The 21,764-nt window shown below is 35.5% G+C and overlaps 2 protein-coding genes across 3 annotated transcripts in view; both read left to right on the top strand.

Annotated features, from left to right (window-relative positions):
• The window catches only part of LOC129801912 (LON peptidase N-terminal domain and RING finger protein 3), a 143,504-nt gene that overhangs the window by 46,876 nt on the left and 74,864 nt on the right, over positions 1–21,764 (top strand). The gene's annotated exons all lie outside the window — the stretch shown is intronic.
• Positions 1,777–7,122, top strand: LOC129800998 (uncharacterized). The gene has a single exon (XM_055845749.1). The coding sequence runs from the start codon at positions 1,777–1,779 to the stop codon at positions 7,120–7,122; it is 5,346 nt and encodes a 1,781-aa protein (XP_055701724.1).

Here is a 21,764-nt window from a genome sequence, read left to right as displayed (position 1 = left end):
TTATATAGTTCAAACACAAACAGAAAGTAATATAATAAAAATATTAATAATAAATAAAATGGAGATATGAGAAAAGGGTAATATTTTACGTAATTAAAATTAAAATTAATAATGACAATAATAATATCGCTAGTACAACATCCTTTAGAGGAACTAGTTCTTATTGCGAGTAGGATTTCTAAACATGCATTATTATGAGTTCACGTACAGGGATGATGTGGTCCTTTCCATACCTGGCGGATCAATCACATTTAAAATCCATAGATGCAATTTGCGGACAACTTCAACTCCAGAAAAAATTCTGGAAAAATTTCAAAAATTCAAAGGAAAAGGTTTTACTTTTTTGAGTGTCTATTTTTTAACAGATTTGTGTAAACTTGGAATTTTTGGAAAGGTTTTGAAATTTCCAATCCGATTGTATCGGTCGTAATCGGTAATGAATTGGTTGAGTACCCATAAATGAGCAATCTTTTTTTTAAATATTCTTTTTTTCTGTCCATAAAATTGTTACCCATCTAGAGGCGAAATGGTAAGATATACGAACTTCGAATATTCGGAGGACCTTCTCTCCCATAAGTCGATCTAAGGAACATTATTATGATTTTTATTTTCCGGCCACCGCTCTCCAACCCCTCCAAAACCATGTTTTTTTTTTGTTTTTTCTCGAAAACGAATCCTAAAGTAAAGTGCCCTCGCTCGACCGGTTCCTCGTCTCGATCGGTAGATTTATTTATTCAATTTATTTAAATTTGCTATAATATTTTGCGTATGATCTAACTTTAATAGGTCAATTATTCCATGAATAATACGAACCAGTGACAAATTCATAGAAATTGACGAAATTGCTCATAAAACATTAAAAAATTGACTCACCGGTCGAATCGAAGAACCGGGTCGAGTGAGGGTACTTTACTTTACTACTTCGTTCATTTTTGTGTATGTTTCGTCCAAACATACTGTTGCTGAACAACATATGAACAGCATACGAAAACACTACGCGCGTCCAGCCGGGTTATATTTTTGTAAAGAATTTTTGTAAAATCTTCAACTCTCTCTCTCTTCGCTCAGCTCCCATGAAAGTCAACCACATTGAATATTGTCTCGCGAAATATCAAAAAATATCTTTATTATCGTTTCTTAAAAACTGTTGGATTTCATATTAAAGAGTTATTAAAAGTTTGCTGGTGGTACTCATTCACAATTTCCTGCGCAAGTTCCTGTGGATCGGCAACACGGAGGATTCTCGAAAACTTGCCCTCCGAGCCCCATGCTCTAACCACACTTATTCTCACCACAGGTACATTTATCAGTCTCAGGGGTCAAATATCACAGATCTTACTCACAATAGATTGCATCCCATCACAGGTACATTTATCAGTCTCAGGGGTCAAATATCACAGATCTTACTCACAATAGATTGCATCCCATCACAGGTAATTCATCCCCACATTAAAACTGGTCCTTCGGCGCCTTCGAAGAGGACGCTTTTCGGAGGCAGAATCAGAGTCCTGTGGACGAAAAGCTACATTGAGGAAGGTTCCAGGCATTCATACAAAGGTCATTCAGTGCTTGTGGACACATCCAGGGCCTGAAAACATCACACAGTACGCCTCAGGGACCCACAGTGTAGAAGATTCTCATTCTCAGCAACACTTCTGACCATCCTGGTCAGTGTGCACATAACCTCAATCTCAGCACATTTTGTCAACCTGGTCAGCGTGCCACAATCTCAGATACAGTTCTGTCCAGCCTGGTCAGAGTACACAGTCCACCAGCATGTCTACCATAACTCAAGAAAGAGATTTTATTCTCACGAAGATAAATGAGCTTGAGCAGCAAGTCGCCACAACACCGTTTGCTTCGTATTCTGCAGAACGTCTTCCGGAAGTCGAAAGCAACTTGGTATTTGTTGAAAAGTCAAAGGATCGATTTCTTGCACTTCACCATGATATCAGCAAGCGACTCAAGGTGCAGGATAAAATAGATTCTGAGGCTGAAGTGCTGAATACGTTTCTTTCCTTGTGCCATACAATCGAAATGACACTTAATGAAGTGGTGTTCAGGCTTCGAGAAAAACCAACCCAGCAGACCACACATTCACCCGTGGATCAACAAATGATGACTTTCCTTGTTAAATCCATTATGGATCAGCAGAAGAGTGTCATGAGTGAGTTATTGGGAACACACAAATCAGGAATTGAAGCTGTGGCGAATTCAATCAACACACGCTCGTCAAGGTCGAATCTTAAGCTTCCTCAAATTGATCTCCCTGTTTTCACTGGAAATATTTCTGACTGGCAAGAGTTCCACGACTTGTTCAGCAGTACAATTCACACAAAAGATGAGCTCACTATTGCTGAGAAGTTTCAATACTTGAAATCATCTCTGTCTGGCGAACCAGCTCGTCTATTGAAAAATCTTGCAGTCACAGACGCCAACTACAATGAGGCATGGGATACTCTAGTGAAACGCTACAACAAACCGAGGAACATCGTCTTTGATCACATCAAGACTTTCTTTGCACAATCCAAGAAAGTCGTCACAAATCCCAAGGAACTTCGCCAGGCTTTCAATACTTTCGAACAAGTGATCAAAGCAATGGATGCTCTGAATACTACCACTCGTGACCCATGGTTAATCCACACAGCTATGGAAGCACTGGATCCCGAGACTAAGAGCCTTTGGTCACGAACTCCCTTGGCTAACAATATTCCCACATGGACAGAATTTATGGAGTTCCTTGAGAGTAGATGCGATTCCTGGGAGTCATGCTACGATGGGAAGTCTGAAAGCAAGCCTACAAAGAATTCCTCTGCCCCCAAGGTCAACCCAACTCAGAAGTTCTCTAAGCCCTCTTCATCAGGGAAGTCATCTACACAATCAGCACCTTCTACTCTCGTAACAACAGTTGAAGAGGGAAAGAAGTGTCTCATTTGTTCTGCTGAATATCATCACATATCTCAGTGTCCTCTTTTTCTCAATTCACCACCAAATCGTCGAATTGAGCTCACAAAGGAGAATAAATTGTGTTTGAATTGTCTGCGACCATCCCATGGAGTTCGAGATTGTCGCTCTAGCTGGTGCAGGAAGTGCAATTTAAAGCACAATACTCTTCTTCACGAGGCATATCAGTCTACAGACAAATCACATCTCAATTCTCAAGAAGTTCCAGTACCAAAAGCAGGATCCAGTACTCAACCTCAGTCAAATGCACTCATCAATCACGTGGCCCTACCCATACAAGTGAATCGTCATACAATTTTGCCATCTGTGCAGGTCTTGGTCACAGGACAAGATGGCCTAAAGTATAAGTGCCGCGCTCTTTTGGATTCCTGCTCACAAACAAATTCAGTCTCTCGCAATTTCGCAAACAAATTGGCTCTACCGTTGAAGGATTCTCATGTTGGTGCTATCAAGGGTATTGGGTCAATTTGCACAAACACACCTCAGTCAATCACAGCGGAAATTGAAGACAAAAACAGCATTATTTCCATGGTGTTGGAGTTCCTTGTGCTTGAGCACATCACTGATGACCAGCCAGCTGTTGAAGTCAAAATTCAGTATCAAATCCCATCGCACGTGACTTTGGCAGATCCAGATTTTGGCAAGCCCGGTCCAATTGATATGCTGTTGGGGGCCGACGTCTTCATGAGTGTTTTGCGAAGCCGAAAAGTAGCAGGATCTCCTACGCTTCAAGAAACAGCCTTTGGCTACATAGTCGCTGGTTGTTTTGAATCACATTCGGAGTCAACATCTTCAATTTCTCGCTTGATCACATGCCTTTGTGCCACGGAAGACACTTCTCTTAACACACAAATGGAGAAGCTCTGGACTTTGGAAGAAGTTAAGGCACAAAAACCACTCAGCGTCGAAGAGCAAAAATGTGAAGCCCATTTTGCCTTTTGCACCAGTCGCAATTCAGAAGGAAGATACGTCGTAAGACTGCCAACTCGAGAGGATCTTCAGAATCTGGGGGATTCACGTTACCTAGCAGAGAAGAGATTCCGTTGTATTGAACGCCGTTTGCAGCGAGACGAGAATCTCTATATACAATACAGGGATTTCATGCGTCAATACGAATCACTGGGACACATGAGGAAGTTGCCAGAGGGATACACTTCACCAAAACCGGCAGTGTATCTGTGTCATCATCCTGTCATCAAAGAATCTACAAGTACCCCAGTCAGAGTCGTCTTTGATGCCTCTGCTAAAACGACCTCTGGAAAATCACTGAACTCAGTACTCCTAGTGGGTGCAAAAACTCAAGATGACCTGTTCGAGATCTTGCTAAGATTTCGGCAGCACAATGTGATCCTCAAGGCAGACATACAAAAAATGTACCGTCAGATTATCATCCATGAAGAGGATCAGAACATGCAGCGAATACTATGGAGGGAAACTCCACAGCAACCTCTTCAGACATATCTGCTTTCAACAGTAACCTACGGTACTGCAAGTGCCCCGTTCCTAGCTACAAGGTGCCTCCAGCAATTGGTAACTGATGAAGGTCAGCATTTTCCGTGTGCAGCACCTGTAGTGGAGAGAGACTTCTATGTCGATGACCTCCTGACGGGAACCTCAGATGTGGAGTCCGCGCTATTACTCAGGCAAGAGCTCATCTCCATGCTACAGCGTGGAGGATTCTCTTTGAAGAAGTGGTCATCCAACTCATCAGAAATCATGTCACAAATTCCACAAGAAGACCATGAAAAGAGCTCTTCACTCAGCATGGGCGAGGAAAGTGTCAAGACGTTAGGTCTTAACTGGACTCCAAACTCTGACTGCTTCAGATTCACCACTACAGAATTCCATAGTTCTATCACCAAGCGCACCATTCTGTCGGACATGGCGAAAATGTTCGATCCCCTGGGTCTTCTGGCTCCTGTCACAATCTCAGCTAAGATCCTTATGCAGTCGCTATGGAAGATCCAGACGGATTGGGATTCAACTCTTGATGCTGAAGTATGTGAAAAGTGGTTAGATTATCAAAGCAGTGTTATCAACTCAGTGAACAATATCAAAGTACCAAGAAAATTTACTAGTTTCGAAAATCCAAAATCAGTGCAGTTGTTCGCCTTCAGCGACGCTTCAGAAAGAGCATATGCAGCCTGTGTTTATGTTCGTAGCATAGATAATGAAAACAATGTGAGTTCGCGATTGTTGTGTGCTAAAACCAAAGTTGCGCCTCTTAAGCAAGTATCTTTGCCCCGACTTGAGCTCTGTGGTGCTGTTTTGCTCAAAAGGCTAGTTGAAAAAGTGATCAGTGCTCTGTCAACTCCAATCAGTGAGATCCACGCGTTCACCGACTCAATGATTGTCTTGTGTTGGATCAATGCAGAATCTCGAAGGTGGCAAACATTTGTCGCTAACAGGGTGTCTGAGATTCAGAACACCATTCCCGCAACCAATTGGCATCATGTGACGTCCAAGGAAAATCCCGCAGACCTTGCATCACGTGGAGTGTCAGCCGCAGATCTCACACAAGATTCACTCTGGTGGAACGGTCCATCATGGATCACAAGTTCAGAACTCAATTTCGAGGCCACAGAAATTGAATTGCCAGATGATGCTCATCTCGAAATGCGTCATAACGTCTCCCTTGTGACTACTCAAAATGATTTCTCCGAACTGATTGGGCGTGTTTCGTCTCTTCCCAAGCTTGTGCGAATTGTCGCATATTGTCGCAGATTTATTCTCAACACATACCGCACGTACAAGAAGCAGAAAACGATGTCTGGCTGTCTTTCTCCAGGAGAATTAAGTCAGGCTCGTATTACAATTGTTCGTCATGTCCAAAAGGAATCGTTCCCCGAGGATTATCAGAATCTCAGCAAGAACAACGTCGTATCCAGACAGTCCAAACTTCGAAATCTGAATCCGTTTTTGGATGAAACTGGCCTCATACGAGTTGGCGGCAGAATTCGACATGCGGATGTTCGTTATGATTACAAACACCCTGCTATTCTACCACCTCATCATCACATCACTCGTCTTCTTGCCTTGGAGTCACATCACAGTACTCTTCATGGAGGAGCTCAAATGACATTGTCTCACATGCGCCAGAACTATTGGCCACTGAGGGGAATCGACGTGACCAAAAGAACCGTTCGAGAATGCGTTCCATGTTTTCGTGTGAAACCGCAAACAGCAGAACAGCTCATGAGTGACTGTCACATCTCAAGGGTTTCCGGAGTCCATCCATTTCATCGAACTGGAGTGGATTTCTGTGGACCATTCCACATCAAGCCTCCTGTACGCTCCAAGACACGTCTCAAGATGTATGTGGCATTGTTCATCTGCCTCGCAACTCGAGCAATTCACATAGAACTCGTCGCTGATCTCACAACTAGTGCTTTTCTCGCATCTCTCAGACGTTTTACAGCGCGCCGAGGAAAGCCGTTTGAGATACTTTGCGACAACGCGACCAATTTTGTTGGAGCGAGTCGAGAATTGGCCGAAGTTCAACAAGTGTTTGAGTCATCTCACAATCAATCTCAGATCATCGAGGCTTCAGCTGAACAGGGAATCAACTTCAAGTTTATTCCACCACGCAGCCCTCACTTCGGCGGGTCCTGGGAGTCTTCAATCAAACGGCTTAAACATCACTTGTATCGGACAATTGGACTCTCTCATCTCACAGAACAAGAAATGCTCACAATTTTGGTTCAAATTGAAGGATGTTTGAACTCACGTCCCATCATGCCAATGTCCACGGATCCATCAGACCTCGAAGCTCTCACTCCCGGACATTTTTTAATCGGACGTCCTCTCAATGCCATCCCAGAAGAACAGTTGACAGGAATCCCAGAAAATCGACTCAAAACATGGAAGCTCGTTCAACAAAGACTACAATTCTTTTGGAAAAGGTGGGCTACAGAGTATTTACACACTCTGCAACAACGCAAGAAGTGGACCACACTTTTCCCGTCTCTGCAGCCAGGTGCCCTTGTCATCATCAAAGAAGATCACTTGCCGCCAATGAAATGGAGTCTAGGACGAATCGTCAAGTGTTACCCAGGAGCAGATGGCAACGTCAGAGTTGCTTCCGTCAAAACCTCATCAGGAGAATACACAAGGGCAATCGTCAAGCTTTGCCCACTTCCCATACCAGAATCATCTTAAAAAATATACATTTTTTACCTGGTCAGGATGTTGCTGAACAACATATGAACAGCATACGAAAACACTACGCGCGTCCAGCCGGGTTATATTTTTGTAAAGAATTTTTGTAAAATCTTCAACTCTCTCTCTCTTCGCTCAGCTCCCATGAAAGTCAACCACATTGAATATTGTCTCGCGAAATATCAAAAAATATCTTTATTATCGTTTCTTAAAAACTGTTGGATTTCATATTAAAGAGTTATTAAAAGTTTGCTGGTGGTACTCATTCACAATTTCCTGCGCAAGTTCCTGTGGATCGGCAACACGGAGGATTCTCGAAAACTTGCCCTCCGAGCCCCATGCTCTAACCACACTTATTCTCACCACAGGTACATTTATCAGTCTCAGGGGTCAAATATCACAGATCTTACTCACAATAGATTGCATCCCATCACAGGTACATTTATCAGTCTCAGGGGTCAAATATCACAGATCTTACTCACAATAGATTGCATCCCATCACAGGTAATTCATCCCCACATACTTAGGGTAAAGGCTCATAATTTGGGATAGTCTGCTTATAAGTATCAATGTTCCAAGTTTGAAGTACGATATTTTCAATACTAATTGATTTTTATTGTTACTCTCTTTTCAGAGGGGTTGTTTGGAAACTTGGCAAAGGTTTATTGTCTTTGTTTTTACTAAAAATTAATCTTAATACATTTAAAAATGAATTGATATGTAGAGGTGAATTTGACTCTTATTTTGGACAACTTGGTTATTAATTTTGACAACTTGGCTGTAAATTTGGACAGCTAATTTGCCTCAACAGGATACCCATTGTTCTTCATTTCATGAACCAATCTTACCAAGTCCTCTTCCTGTTTATGTAAGGGAAACGTAGAATGCTTCTTTGTTTCTCCAGGCATTTGTCCAACCTAGTCATCGCAAAAGCTAAAACTTTCCGAAATTTCGAGATAAAAACACCTGTCCAAAATAGAACCATCACCTCACTGGTAAATGTCTTAAAAAATTTCCCATTTTTCACACGAAAAACCTAATTCACAAGGCAAATCTCACTTCAGGTCAAATGTACAAATCGCCACTAACGTGAATCAACACAATATTCAATGAATATTCAATAATATCATTCAAAAAAAGCGAAGAAACATTGTTAGTACTTCACCACAGCTAAATAAGACTGAAGTAAACACGAAATTCTGTCATATTTCTCGTAAGCAATTGCTCACACTGAATTTTCAACAAAGCAATTTCAACTCAAATCATATTCAAAATTTAACGTTATTAGTGTTGAAGTCTTCCAAAAAGAATAAGTATTTAGATGGAATTCATTATTCATCAAATATTGTAATAAAATCCATAATTTTAATCAATTTATTTTTAGTGTCCAATTTTATCCTCAAAGTGTCCAAAATAAGAAACTGGTCAAAATTATGAGCCTTACCCCTATGACCTAAAAAAAATCACCATCTTGAATTTTTGAAAGTCAAAGTTTAACTAATCTTGAAATCAGTAAAGAATTGGTTTTATACATCCGAGAATGACTTATCTTTCTTTATGACTTTATTTAGATAGTGGGTTGTTATAGCGTGCTTTATAAGAACTATTGAGGAAACCACTATTTATTCGAAGTAAACACCTAACTTGCTATTCATTGAAATATTTATAAACTTGATACAAATGTTTTCATTTTTTTACAATTATACGCAACACGCAATGAAGAATTTCATTTGCTGGCTAATCTGCCCCGGACTCCCTTATATCGACCACCAGCGCCAAGGAAAATTCGCAGACCACTTTTTCCATAGATTTCGAGCATTCCGCAAAACTGGGGGCTTTGTTACTGTTTTTATATGGTTACACACACAAATTACAATTTATTTTTTTTTCCGACAAACCTCATTCATTTAGAGCTCAAGTTTCTTCTTTACCATTTTAATTTATTTCGTTTTCGTTTCCTTTTTTTTGTTTTGAGGAAGATTTTAGGTTAATAATATTAAGTTTTGCTCCCGGAGAAAACTTTTTAATTTTTTACTTGAGTTTTTGATGTACAATACACAACTCTGTGAATGAATTCTCAAAATTTGTAGATTGATTTTCCATGAAGATGAAGGTCACAAATAAATCATTCTACGCATTTTTATAGAAAAGTGCCAAGAAATAGAAGAAGGGTAGCTTTTGGCGCCACAAAACTCTCATGGAGACTATGCGTGGGATGATATTCTGCTCCCACCTGAAAATTCCATAATCTCACTCCCAGCTAGGATCTAAGAATTCGTCAAAGAATCCATGAAACGTGATCAATTGTCACGTGCTGGGATATATAATACAAAAAAAAAATTCTCATTACTGAAATCAATTTATTGATTTTTTCAACCAACGATAAAAAATAGTCGAAAAAATTGGGAAGGTTTGGGTAAAAGCTCTCAAGGGAAAATTCAGTATAATATTGTGATGTTTAACATGAGCACGTTCTGGAGTTTTTTTTCCTTCCATCTTTGAAAAAACGACTCTAGAGACTCAATTTCGATGGTGGGGAAAATTATTTTTATTTTATTCTGACACATTTTGTTCCCTAATTGAAAAATCTTCAGCAGTGTTGATGCTTTTATATTAGAAGTTGGCGCCAATTTTTCTAGAAGACAACGCGTATGAATATGAAAAGTTTGAGCAATGAAGAAGTTAAGGGTAGAAGGAATAATTTCACTCCTTCTCTCTGGCCTTGTTATCGCAAATATCAAATTATGAACACTGTCATGGGCACAAATATTGCTCTTTCATTACATGAATTACTTATGCTGGCAATAAATTGTTATAATTTTCTTTGTTGAAAGATAATGGGTAGGAAGAGTTTTCTCTGTTAAATTTAAAAGGATGGTTCTTGCTGAGTACTTAATTTTAGCTGAGGGCGTTAGTAATTAAATAAACATTTAGTATATTTAACCTACATAGTAACAGAATCTGTGTTGTATTCCAGTCGTGAGAGATGAGATTTGTTTTCTAGGAAATAAAATAAATTTTATGAAATTATTCTAAGAGATTGAATAATATCTGATAAAAGCACAATAGTAAAAAAGTTACATAACTTCACTTCGTTAATAATATGCGCTGATTTATTAACAACGTACTTTCAGAGTTAAGCTCAGTTATAATTTCAAGGAAAGCTTCAATGTACGTAATTGGTTTTTTCTATATCCAACATTTGAGGTGATGATGTGAAGGCTTCTGAACAAACTTTTCTTAAATTTTCAATTTTAGAAGTTTTTCCGAAAAACAAAATTATGTAATTTGCATGTCGTATTTTTCCAAGAAAAATTGTGTAGCGTTTCAGACAATCTTTGGAAATTGTGGTTAAAAGTTTGTCTTTTGGGCAGAAACAAATACATAAGCAGTGGGCGTGTGGTATAACGAAATTTTCTTTTTCTTAAAACTTCCGATAATTATATTCGAATATATGTCGCTTCAATTTTACTAGGGGCTTCTGTGGGATAATTATTTGAGATTTTCCAAACCTCTGACCCATAGATCTCCTACTATAGGGCGTAGTGGGGCATTTAACGCTGACGTAGTTTTTTTTAAGAATCATTTTGCAAACGTTTATGAATTTACGAATAAATTCAGTTTTTCGGGTATTGTCTTATTTCAAAATATATATCACATTTCTCACATAAAGGGAGAAGGCGGCAGCTTTGCATTGGGGCAGCTTTAATCTCTTGCTCCATTCCGCCTATGTTTTCAGTCGGTGGCAGCTAAAATCCCGAAAGCCAAAATCCCGAAAGCCAGAATCCCGAATGTTCAAAATCTTGAAATCTTCATACCTGAAATACAAAAATTCGGAAGTGGTTTTTTGAATTTTTATACGACTTTTAGCCAACTCGCGCGGCCCTCATTTTCCTTTCTTTTAGTTTTAACTAATACTCGTAAAGGTTTGAAAATACCTTTTTGGGTCAAGTTAATTGTCTCCGAATGAATAAATCTTTTCATCTTTATCCAATAACTGTTCTAAATCGGCGCAATCAATTGCTTTTGGTCTTTTTGCCCTTTGCATCGAGATCGCTACTTCTGAAGTATTTAACTAATTTTCACAGGTTGTTTTTAATTGTTTATATTTGCTATAGATTTCTTTAAGCAACTAATGTACTTTAATTGATTTTTTTTACACAAAACTCAACATTTTCTTTGTTAGAAAATTTTTTCATTACGATATCTGTCGGTATAGCGAATGATTATTGTTAGGATATGACTAACTTCTAAAATAAATACAATTCGAGACACGTATGCAGACGATGCCGACTATATGCTTCACTAACGCCCAATATGTATATGCGAGGGTTAAGAACTTATTTGAGTAATTTAGTATCGCAATTGCTTTGTGGAGTTAAAATATATCATGAGTAAATACAGTTTAATTTAAAAGTAGAAGAAAAAAGCCGGATTTCAAAGCTTCCCTAATTCCAACGGTGTCCTACTTCCTCTTATACGTGAAATTTCAACCCTGTCTACCTCTACAGAAAATTCCTAATTACATATAGTTTGTTAAATATAATATTGCATTTTTTATTATAATAAATGTTGAATTTAATTTTCTCTATAATGGCCTCTACTCTACACACTAGTAGAAATTTCTTTAAAAAATATTTTTTAAAGAAAATTTCCCCTATCCTTGTAGGCAGAAACGTCAGAATTTTTTTTTTGAAAAGGCAATTTTTTACAAAAATTGCTTCTAACGTGTCGACAGCATAACTCTCAAAAAAAGATCGAAACAAAATTATTTCTGAACAGATCTTACATAAAAGTTTAATACTGGCAGCCTACGAATTATTAAAAAAAATTATACAAGCAGAGCTTTATATAGCAGTCCGCAGAACAACGGAAAACCTGAACATTTTGTATTAAAGGGGATGATCTGCAAAGGTACTTGGTGAAATTCATCATCAAGATTTCCCTTTTACAAAATTATTGATTTATATAAAATACAAATTTGAGTATCTTTATTTAACAAGATGAATTTAATATACTTCAAAATAACTGTACAGATAATGTTCTTCAGGACTTAATCCTAAATAAAGAGTTATTTTCTAGTTGTTCATTGTTAATTACAGGATATTATGGTTCTCAAAGGCAATCTATCCTCAACACATTTATATTTGTGAGTTATTGTGATTAGATCTAATAAATATTTGTTTAATTTAAGAGAAAAACATTTATGGTCAGTTGAGTTCAATTTCAATTTAGTGAAATTCAATCGATTGAAAATCTTTCTCTTGCACTGCTCCTTTAATATCACATTTCTTTCTCTCTATTAAATTAAAACAGAAACTTGAGGAAAATTGAAGATTGTAAAATTTTGTAGGTACTCTATGGCAATCTGAATCGTTTTTTACAGTTGCAAAACACAAAAAGCTCCAGAGGCTCTAGACGCTCTAGACATTGTAATTGTCGACGAAAAAGGATTTTTCTACAAATTCCTGTTCTTTTATGGATAACTCATCTATTTCGTATAGAAAAAATAAAATAAAATAACACAATTAGAAAAAGAAATTTTTAAACAAATAAGTATAATCATGTTCAAAATGACATTCTTCTACTGACAAACGAATCTGATTTAATTGAAATTGAAAGTACTTAAATCGAAAAGATATGTGAGCACAGCGAAGATGGTAAAAACACAAAAAACCTCTTTGTAGGGGAGACTGGGGCAAAATTTGTCAAAACGAAAATTTTAATATTCACTATTTTCTAAAATAAAAGAGACTAAGGCTTGAAATTTTTATTATAAATAGCCTAAATGAACCTTCTTAAACTTGCAAAGTTTCAAGGGATTCGAGGTAGGATTATGTAAAATAAAAAATAATGAAATTTTGAGCCCTATTTTTGGAATATTTGGCTTACAGAAAATATCAATACTGATTAGCTCAATTTGAGCACATTTCTCGTTAAGATAGAGAAAAATTATCTTCGACAAGGTTGTAGAGGAATAAATTTCCTATAAAAATATGTCTATTTGATATTTTTAACGTTTGCGACTTTTAGAAAATGATTCGAAAATCACATTTCTTTCGAGATAGAGGAAAATAGTCTTCTGCAATGTTGTAGAGCAGTAAATTTCCTATAAGAATATGCTCATTATAAAACGTTTAAGTTTTCTCAGAGCTCGTGAAAGAATTAAATATGCGTTTTGACAAGTTTTGCCCCAGTCTGCCCTACCTCTAAAATGCTCTAAAATTTACAAAGATGATTCCGCTTATTCAATAGTTATACTGATCAAATTTGATTTTTTACTGAGAATACACTGAGAAAATTTGAGAGGGCAGTAAACTTTCGATTTTCAATTAAGTAATTTGAACATAAGAAAAATGTTCATTTCATAAACTATATCGTAATTTATTCTTTTAACAGAGTTTCTTTATTTAGAGCATTCTTTAAACTTTTATCAAATGATTATATGCACTAAAGTTTGTACATTTGTATTTTATTTAAAATTCAAAGAACAAATTTCTTGAAAATAAGTGCTCAGTATCATAATTATTTTCTGCTTTTTCTTGTGTTTACAAGTTTAAATTCTGGGAAATGTTTCTCCTGAATGAAATTCTACCCAACGAAGTGGAAATACGATAAGAAGAATATTGTTGAGTAAATATTTATCACGCACAAATAACTTTTGCGAGACGCTGCTGTATAGAAGATGAATTTGTAAATTTTTGTCCGAAAATAAGGCGGTCAGGCGGAAATGTTTCACATCAATTGCTTTATTCTGCTGACGATTCCATCTTGAGGTTCACTTTATCAAATTACTAATCAACTCAGGGAGGTGCCAAAGTGACCCTAAAGCATGAGAAAAGCTTCCAGTAGTGCAGAGATTCTGTCACGAGAAAGCTTCAATTGATCGTCAAGTGTGAACTCCGTGGAGTTGATGGAGTTCACAAATTGATGCCTCTATCTTGCTAAAAATAGATAAATTGAATCAACTGGTTCTCTCATTCAGCCAAATGTTGGAGCCTCAAGTTCACTGACCCACGAAATGGGTCCCATACGTAAAGTGCTCCAATACACCACCCGAAAAAAAATCGAGTCCACCATCTGAAACAGCGCGTCAATTATCCAATTGAGCACATTTGATAACCACGATGTAAGGGACCTTATATACTGAATAAAAAAAAGTCAGCGCAATTCTAAAGAGTCAAATGCGAATCGAAACCGAAATGAGAAGTCACGAATGGGGAGAAATGTTTAGTGTTGAGGCCATATTATGTGATCACTGCGAGAGATTTACGCTAACAAAATAATAAAGTTGGTGGAGTTGAGGCTGAAAGTAAAAAAAAAAAATATTGAGGGGCTTTATCTGCAAGAGCAGCAGCCAACACAAAGTTATAAAACACTTTTGAGTAACATATTATAATTATGGTGTATTTGAGTATATTCAACGCTAAAAGTTAAATACGACGTTACATGAGTAACAATGAGTCGCTTATGTGAGGCAAAAGATCATAAGAAGCATATTACGACAAGGTATTATATGGCCAATTGCAGACAAATTTTTCTTGGCAAAAATTGAGTAATTCCCAATCATCCAACATTTAAAGCACATTGCCAAAAAAAAGACTGCACAAAAGCTCCCCAGAGAAATTGTTTCTTTTTTTTTGTTTTTAAAAAAGAACCTTCATGTGGATCCTGTCTATAACAAAATAAATTTCAATAAGGAAAAAGAACTGGGAAATTTATAGCACAACCTAAAACACGCATTTATCGTGTATCTCTTGCAAAGATAGACTCTTTTATGTAAGTCATAATTCATACTGAAATGAGATGCTAAATCTACAAAACATGCATAAAAGACTGAATATTTATTTTAATATACAATAACCACCCGTGAGAGAAAAAAATCCAGAAAGGAAAATGCAGAGAAGAAGAATGAATCTTTGGGAAGAGGTTTTTCTCGTCCAAGTCTTGTGCATTATTTATTGTAAATTGTGAAAAATTGAGATATGTTCTGAATATTCATGAAATATTTATATATTAAAACAAAGTAATTATGACAAATAGAAGTGTTAATACTTAACTACTTCTAGTAGCTCTAATCTCGCTTAGGTATACAGTTTTGGGAGAAATTACAATACTTCAGCATTAGTACATCAAGCATACTTCTTTGGAGTGAATTAAATTTTTTATTTGAATTTATTTTCATTTTATTTTGTTCTTTCTCACTCACACCCCATGCATCTACCGTCCTCTCCGCGTTGATTTCAACCTCTATGACCAAATGATGGATATGTCCTTTTTGTGGTTGTATGTTCCGGTTTTACAATATGTTTTACATTTCATTGGGGCAGGTCAGTAAAAAAATAAAGTAAGATTTCCAAGCTGTCCTAATCAGCTGTCCGGCAATTTCGTTATAACCCACTAACCTAATTCCTCATAAACAACACTACTTAATTTTTTTTTAATCAGAATCGTACTTAGTGTACTGAAAATATTAAAAGATTGATATTTCTTTTACAAATGTAGAGAGTAGTAAGATTACAACTACCAACAGGTCATTCAATGAGTCCGTAGGATGACCAAGAAAAAATATTTTTGGTAAAATTTGACTTAATTTATCGACAGCAGACTGCTAAAAGTCCATATGCCGTTTTCAACGAACACTGGTAAAAATAAAAGGGTCAAATTGACCCTTTTCCAAAGGATGGATCATATTTGTCTCTTTGAAAGGGTCACCAGGAACCCTTCGAAAGGGTCACGGTTTTGACATCTATTTAATTCCGGAATAAACGAATAAAAAAACAATGAAAAAGTGATCTTTGGTGTTCGCTCAGATGAGAGAAATATGATATCAGTAATAAGTTTACAATAAAACATGATTATTCGTGATAAATGTGCATACTAAATTTCAAGTGATACAAAAGTGAACCTTTCAAAGGGTCAAATACGATCCATCCTTTTGAAAAGGGTCAATTTGACCCTTTTATTTTTACCAGTGAATATCCAAATTTTTTATCCTGTTCAAAAAGTAGTCTTTCAAAAATTGTCTAAAATAGGCCAATTTTTCATATTGTAATTCGGCACTTCAGTAAAATTCCTATAATCGGTTAACTGTCTCTTCGGATAAGACTTCCTTATAGCTGAGGCTTCTGAACATAACCGCTGAATTTGGATTTTCGGTTTTAGTGCAAAGTGAGTAAACACGATAGCCATTTTGCTGGGAATTTTTGATACACAAAATATCATGTAAGATGTTGAACAAATGGTCATATGGGTCATATGATATCCTTATGATCTTAACTAACTCCCCTAATTTCACTATGGGATCGTTCAACACAACATCATTGATTCTTCAACGCTTTCTGAAATTTTAACATCTTTTGGGAGATCAGAACATTCAGTGGTATTTATATTTGTGCGACCATATCAAAATGTTGTCTAAGATATACTTTTTGTGTTAGTGAATAAGCAAAAGATGTTCCCAATGGTCGTTGTCTTTGGATCCAAAGACAATGCAATGGTGCAATTAATATTTTCTTTAACTGTTTCCTAAAAATTTGACTATCCTCAATGTATAGCCTATACCCTAAGGATAAATCATGAGCAACAAAATATTTTCCTAAAATTGCCCATGTTATTTTTAAATTAAGTCAAATACGCTCGTTTCAACATTATTAAACGCTACCCCTAATAAATTAGAATAGTCATTTCAATGTGAATGAAATTAAAGCAAATAGAAGCACATTGAATTTTCACATAACAATCTCCATTTTCCTTATTTAAAATAGAGAGAATAAATAAAGTGTTGTTGCTCTAATGCTTAGTGGAAATAATGTAAAATGGTCTGTTGAAAATCTTTACTATTATTTTATTAATTGCTATTTTAAAAACTATAAGATGTTGTGTTTACACAGAAAAAAATATTTTGTAAAAATATTCGTAAATGTTTGTGAATTCCTATGGGGGAGTTAGGAAATGCTCGTGAATCGTATAACCCACAAACATGTTCGTAAAAGTTTGTACTTTTTTCACAAACATTATTATTATTATCATTATTAATAATAATTATTATTATTAGTTCGTAACATGATCATTTGACAAACATTTTTTTGTACTTTTACAAACATTTGTTCGTAAATGTTCGTAAACACACAAAATATGTTCGTAAAATTTTGTCATTTGTTCGTAAATGTTTGTTTTCCTGTCGAATATTTTACGAACATTTACGAACAAATGACAAAATTTTACGAACATATTTTGTGTATTTACGAACATTTACGAACAAATGTTTGTAAAAGTACAAAAAATGTTCGTCAAATGATTATGTTACGAGCAATGTCTGTGATAAAAATACAAACTATTACGAACTTGTTTGTTGGTTATACAATTCACGAATATTTCGTAACTCCCCCATGGGAATTTACAAACATTTACGAACATTTTTACAACATATTTTTTTCTATGTAGAAGAATTTGAACAACAATAAAAGTTTATATCTAAATGAAGTTCCCAAACTTAAAAAAAAAATTTCTTAGACAAATATTTTGGCAGAAACTCACGCAAATGGAAGATTACTGTGAAGAGAAGTCTTTGCTTTAATTTTCATTAAAATTTGTTGAATTGGGTGGACTTCAAATAAATTTCAAACAAAACGTATTAACGTTTGCTATACAAAACCGTGTGAAAATTGAATCTATTTACAAATTATCTAAAATTACCTTTGTTTTTCTATTAAAAATAAAAAAATATATAATACGTTCGCAAATGTTTGATTTTGTAGCCGTTTAAAGAACCTCAATACAAGTAGGACTACTTTAAACTGTGGGGCTATATTGATATTGATATACGATTTTTTCGCATACTTCTAAAGGAAACTGGACTTTAACGTAATGTAATTTGGATAGACAGAACAATTGTGAGACTAAATAAAATAATTGTAAGGGGAAGCTTTCTTTAGAGGTATGCGAAAAAATTGTAAATCAGTATAGCCCCACAGCTCAAAATAGCCCCGCCTTCATTTTAAATTTCGACCTATAAATGATAATCTTCTATTTAAAAATTTTTTAAAATATTAAAAAATATAATATTTTGCAACATCAAAACATCTGTGAATTGTTTTCAAACTATATTCCAGTGGTGCAGAAACACTTTAATAAAATCAATAAACAATAAACATTTTTTATGCTGCTCATTTTCATGATTGAATATTTTAATAGTTTATAAATATTCCAACATCGTAAATAAATATAATATAAATTATTTTTTAGATTGCATACCAATGCACCTCCCTCTACCCATGAGCATATATGTACATACAATTCCGAAATTGAAAGCGTCATTGTAGTTTTTGCAATGTGTAAGCGCCTAATTCTCTTATCAACCCTTAGAAAAGTTGTTGTTGAAAACACATGGTTCTTAATTAAAAAGCATCACTGGTGTCTGCATACTGAATATTTCAACAAGATTACTCAGTGTGGCTTGTTCCAGAGGAATATTTAATTGTCTCGTCATTAAAGCTGCGAACTTTGACATAGTAAATATTTTGGAAGCACACCAAAAAGTTTATGTGATTCTCTTGTTCTCCCTTTGGGAGGGGAGCTTTTTGCTGTGTGAAACAGCATTTGCTTATGTGGAAGGCACAAGGACGAAATGTAGGCAAATTTCCAGACACTATGTGAATTTTTATGGGCTAAAAAATAAATTAGATGGACTTGAAAAAATACATAATATTGTTAGAGGAACTCATTAGAATTCTATACGAGGAAATTCTTAGAATGGTGGATTTTTTTCTTCCTGTAGCATTCTTGTTAATTAATTGACGGAGTAGGGGTTTAAAATAAGCACATAAATTTAGCGATAATTCTCACTGTATCATTCACATTGTCATTTTTGCTTTCAATGAAAGCAAAAAAAAATTCACCAAACAGAGTTAATGATCTCATTTGTTGTCTGAAGGTCGTATGGTCTTTTCGACAACATTGTGCGGTGTCGTAATCAACAAGCCACGGCGCCAATATCCGCCAAAGTCCGATTTGCCAAATGGTCAATATGTCTTTGTGGAGGAAAAGCACTCTCACTGAGCTTTTCTCGCGTCTTAAACTCGTTTTATATATCTGACAAAAAATATTCATTTTATGAGCCTCAACATTCTAACATGGTATGGATGTTTCCCTTAGAGAGCTTTTACGATTGAACAAGCACTTTTCTATTTATTGTATCCACATCATCACACGCACAGGCAGTTCATGGGCGGAAAATGTTCTTGAAGATGGTGGAAAGTCTCAAGAAAATACCCCAAATTTAAGATACAGTGTGACAAAAAAGTCACATGTCTCGAATATGATACTTTTTTTAGTAAAAAATAATTTATAACACGTGACCAAAATTAAAATAAAATTGAACTAAAATATTTTTGACCTAGGGGAGAGCCTGCATGTTTGAGACATGGTGGAATATTCTTTGATTATTTTAATCCATTCAGTCAATGTACCAGAAATTCTTGAGATAGAATGTTCATATTTTGAGATTAGTTTCCTACAGACTAATAGATGATTTTTTGAAAAGAAAAAAAAGTTTATCTATTATGGGGGAGCGGGGAGCCCCTGTCAAACACACGTCTTAATGGTCACTGAATTTAAAGAGAAAAGCGGCCAATTTTAACAAATTCGACGGGATGTCGAATTTTCCGTTCGCCAGTTTGAGCGAAAATTTTTCATGACTTTCCGCGAAGTAAGAAAACAATAGTAAAATGTATTTTCATCTTTGTCGGACTATTTTTCCCAAGTAACTGAAAAGCTAAAGTTTCTAAAAATCCATTCCCGACAGCAATTCGTATAAAAATTGCCTAGGAATAAATCATTCCAAATCACTCAATTTGCGTATGATGTATAATACCATGATAAGGAATGGGTTAACCAAATATGACAAAACCACTATTTTTTCTTAAAGTACCTAGGAGTATCTTAAGCTATTAAGCCAATTCTTTATTCAATATACTGAACCTCCGTTTTATTCGTAAATATCTATATATCGAAAAATAAAGCCATTCAATTAGCTGAGACACTTTACAATCTCTTTAAAATCACGCATGTTAAACACTCAAATGAATGAATTCAATTGTAATTCATATCCACATGACGACATTATTAATCAAATTTTATTTTAAAAAAATCTTGAATGCAATAAAAATTATTTAAATCATAAAAGATGGATTAATAAATAGATTTATTCATCTCTAATGCCTAAAAGGTGCAACACAATAAAAAGAAAATTGTAGTTTTCAACGGCATCCGACGTCTTAGCATTGAGATCAACAAACCCATGAGTAAAACTGATAGGAAGCACATTCGCAAGTGGAATATACCATATGTTTATAGGATGCATAATTTAAATTTAACAAATTCTCCTTGAATTAAGCAATACTTAAATTAAAAAAAAACTCCAGCAGCTCAAAACACTGGCTTTTGCGAACCTTTTAAAGGAAGGCACTGAGCTCAAAACTTGGCTGAACCGTGTCCGTAAAATTCACGACCAGAATAAGCCTTCCCTTAAATCAAAAGATTTTTGATTTAAATAAAATTTTTTGATAAATCTTTGGAAATTTCCGACGATTAATTCAGTAAGTGTGGAAACTGGTGAGCGTCGGGTAAGAAGAAGCAAAGAAAATTTCAAATTCTTCCCAAAGCTTTCGGGTCTGACTCCAAGCTTTCCTCAGTGGTCAATTTTTTCGTCTTTTCTTGCTTTGTCAAAGGGTGTTTTGGTTTACAGGGCATTCGATTTGAGGCACTGCACTTAATTTTCTACTTATTTTAAGATTTTTTTTAGCAATCTTTTCTCTCTTTGTGTGTCTTTCTTGAGATTTCTATGTGAGACTGCCACAAAAAAAATCTCAAGCAAGACACACAAAGAGAGAAAAAAATGCTAAAAATTCTTAAAATAAGTAGAAAATTAAGTGGAGTGCTCCAAATCCCATGCCCTGTGAACCAAAAGACTCTTTGACAAAGCTAGAAAAGACGAAAAAATTGACCACTGAGGAAGGCTTGGAGTCCGAGCCGAAAGCCTTGGGAAGAATTTGAAATTTTCTTTGCTTCTTCTTATCCGACAAGAATAAAATACAAACAAAAATACATGAAATATCAAAAAAAAAGTAAAAAAAATTAAATGGTTTAAAATAATGCTTATTTTATTTTACTCTCATTATAATTTGGATAAATTTAATAATAATAGGATAAAATTTGGAATTGCCAAGGGAGGGCGGACTCTTAAGAAACAAGTCAACCCAACCTTGCTTAGTGCAACTTTCAGTGTATCTGACTTTCAGTGCAATTCGACTTTTGAAAAATTACCCTATCTTGTCATAATTATGAATATTGTATTTTTTTTGTACTTTCCCGTCACCCAGTAAAAAAAAAGGACAAATAAACTGCGTGATGCTTCATGTAATAAATTGTCGCATTAGCATTGTCGGGGAAAATTGTGCGAAAAGTGTGGAGAAGGACATTGCGAAAAAGTGAATAAATGGTGTGTGAAAAGTATGACAAAGAATGAATTAAAACATAAATTTTCACCCATACTTTTCGCCCAATTTCCCCAACATGTTCACATTTCTGTCAGGCGTTCTTTTTTGCAAAATTTCACTCTCTATTAACTTTAAATATGGTAT

The sequence above is a fragment of the Phlebotomus papatasi genome, chromosome 2 (assembly GCF_024763615.1).
Source record: "Phlebotomus papatasi isolate M1 chromosome 2, Ppap_2.1, whole genome shotgun sequence".
NCBI classification, from domain to species: domain Eukaryota; kingdom Metazoa; phylum Arthropoda; class Insecta; order Diptera; family Psychodidae; genus Phlebotomus; species Phlebotomus papatasi.
The sequence above is the reverse complement of the archived record's forward strand: the minus strand, read 5'-3'. Positions and strand labels throughout refer to the sequence as shown.

What these genes read in the sequence shown, in the direction of transcription:
- LOC129800998 (XM_055845749.1), top strand. Translation starts at nt 1,777, where the DNA reads ATGTCTACCATAACTCAAGAAAGAGATTTTATTCTCACGAAGATAAAT.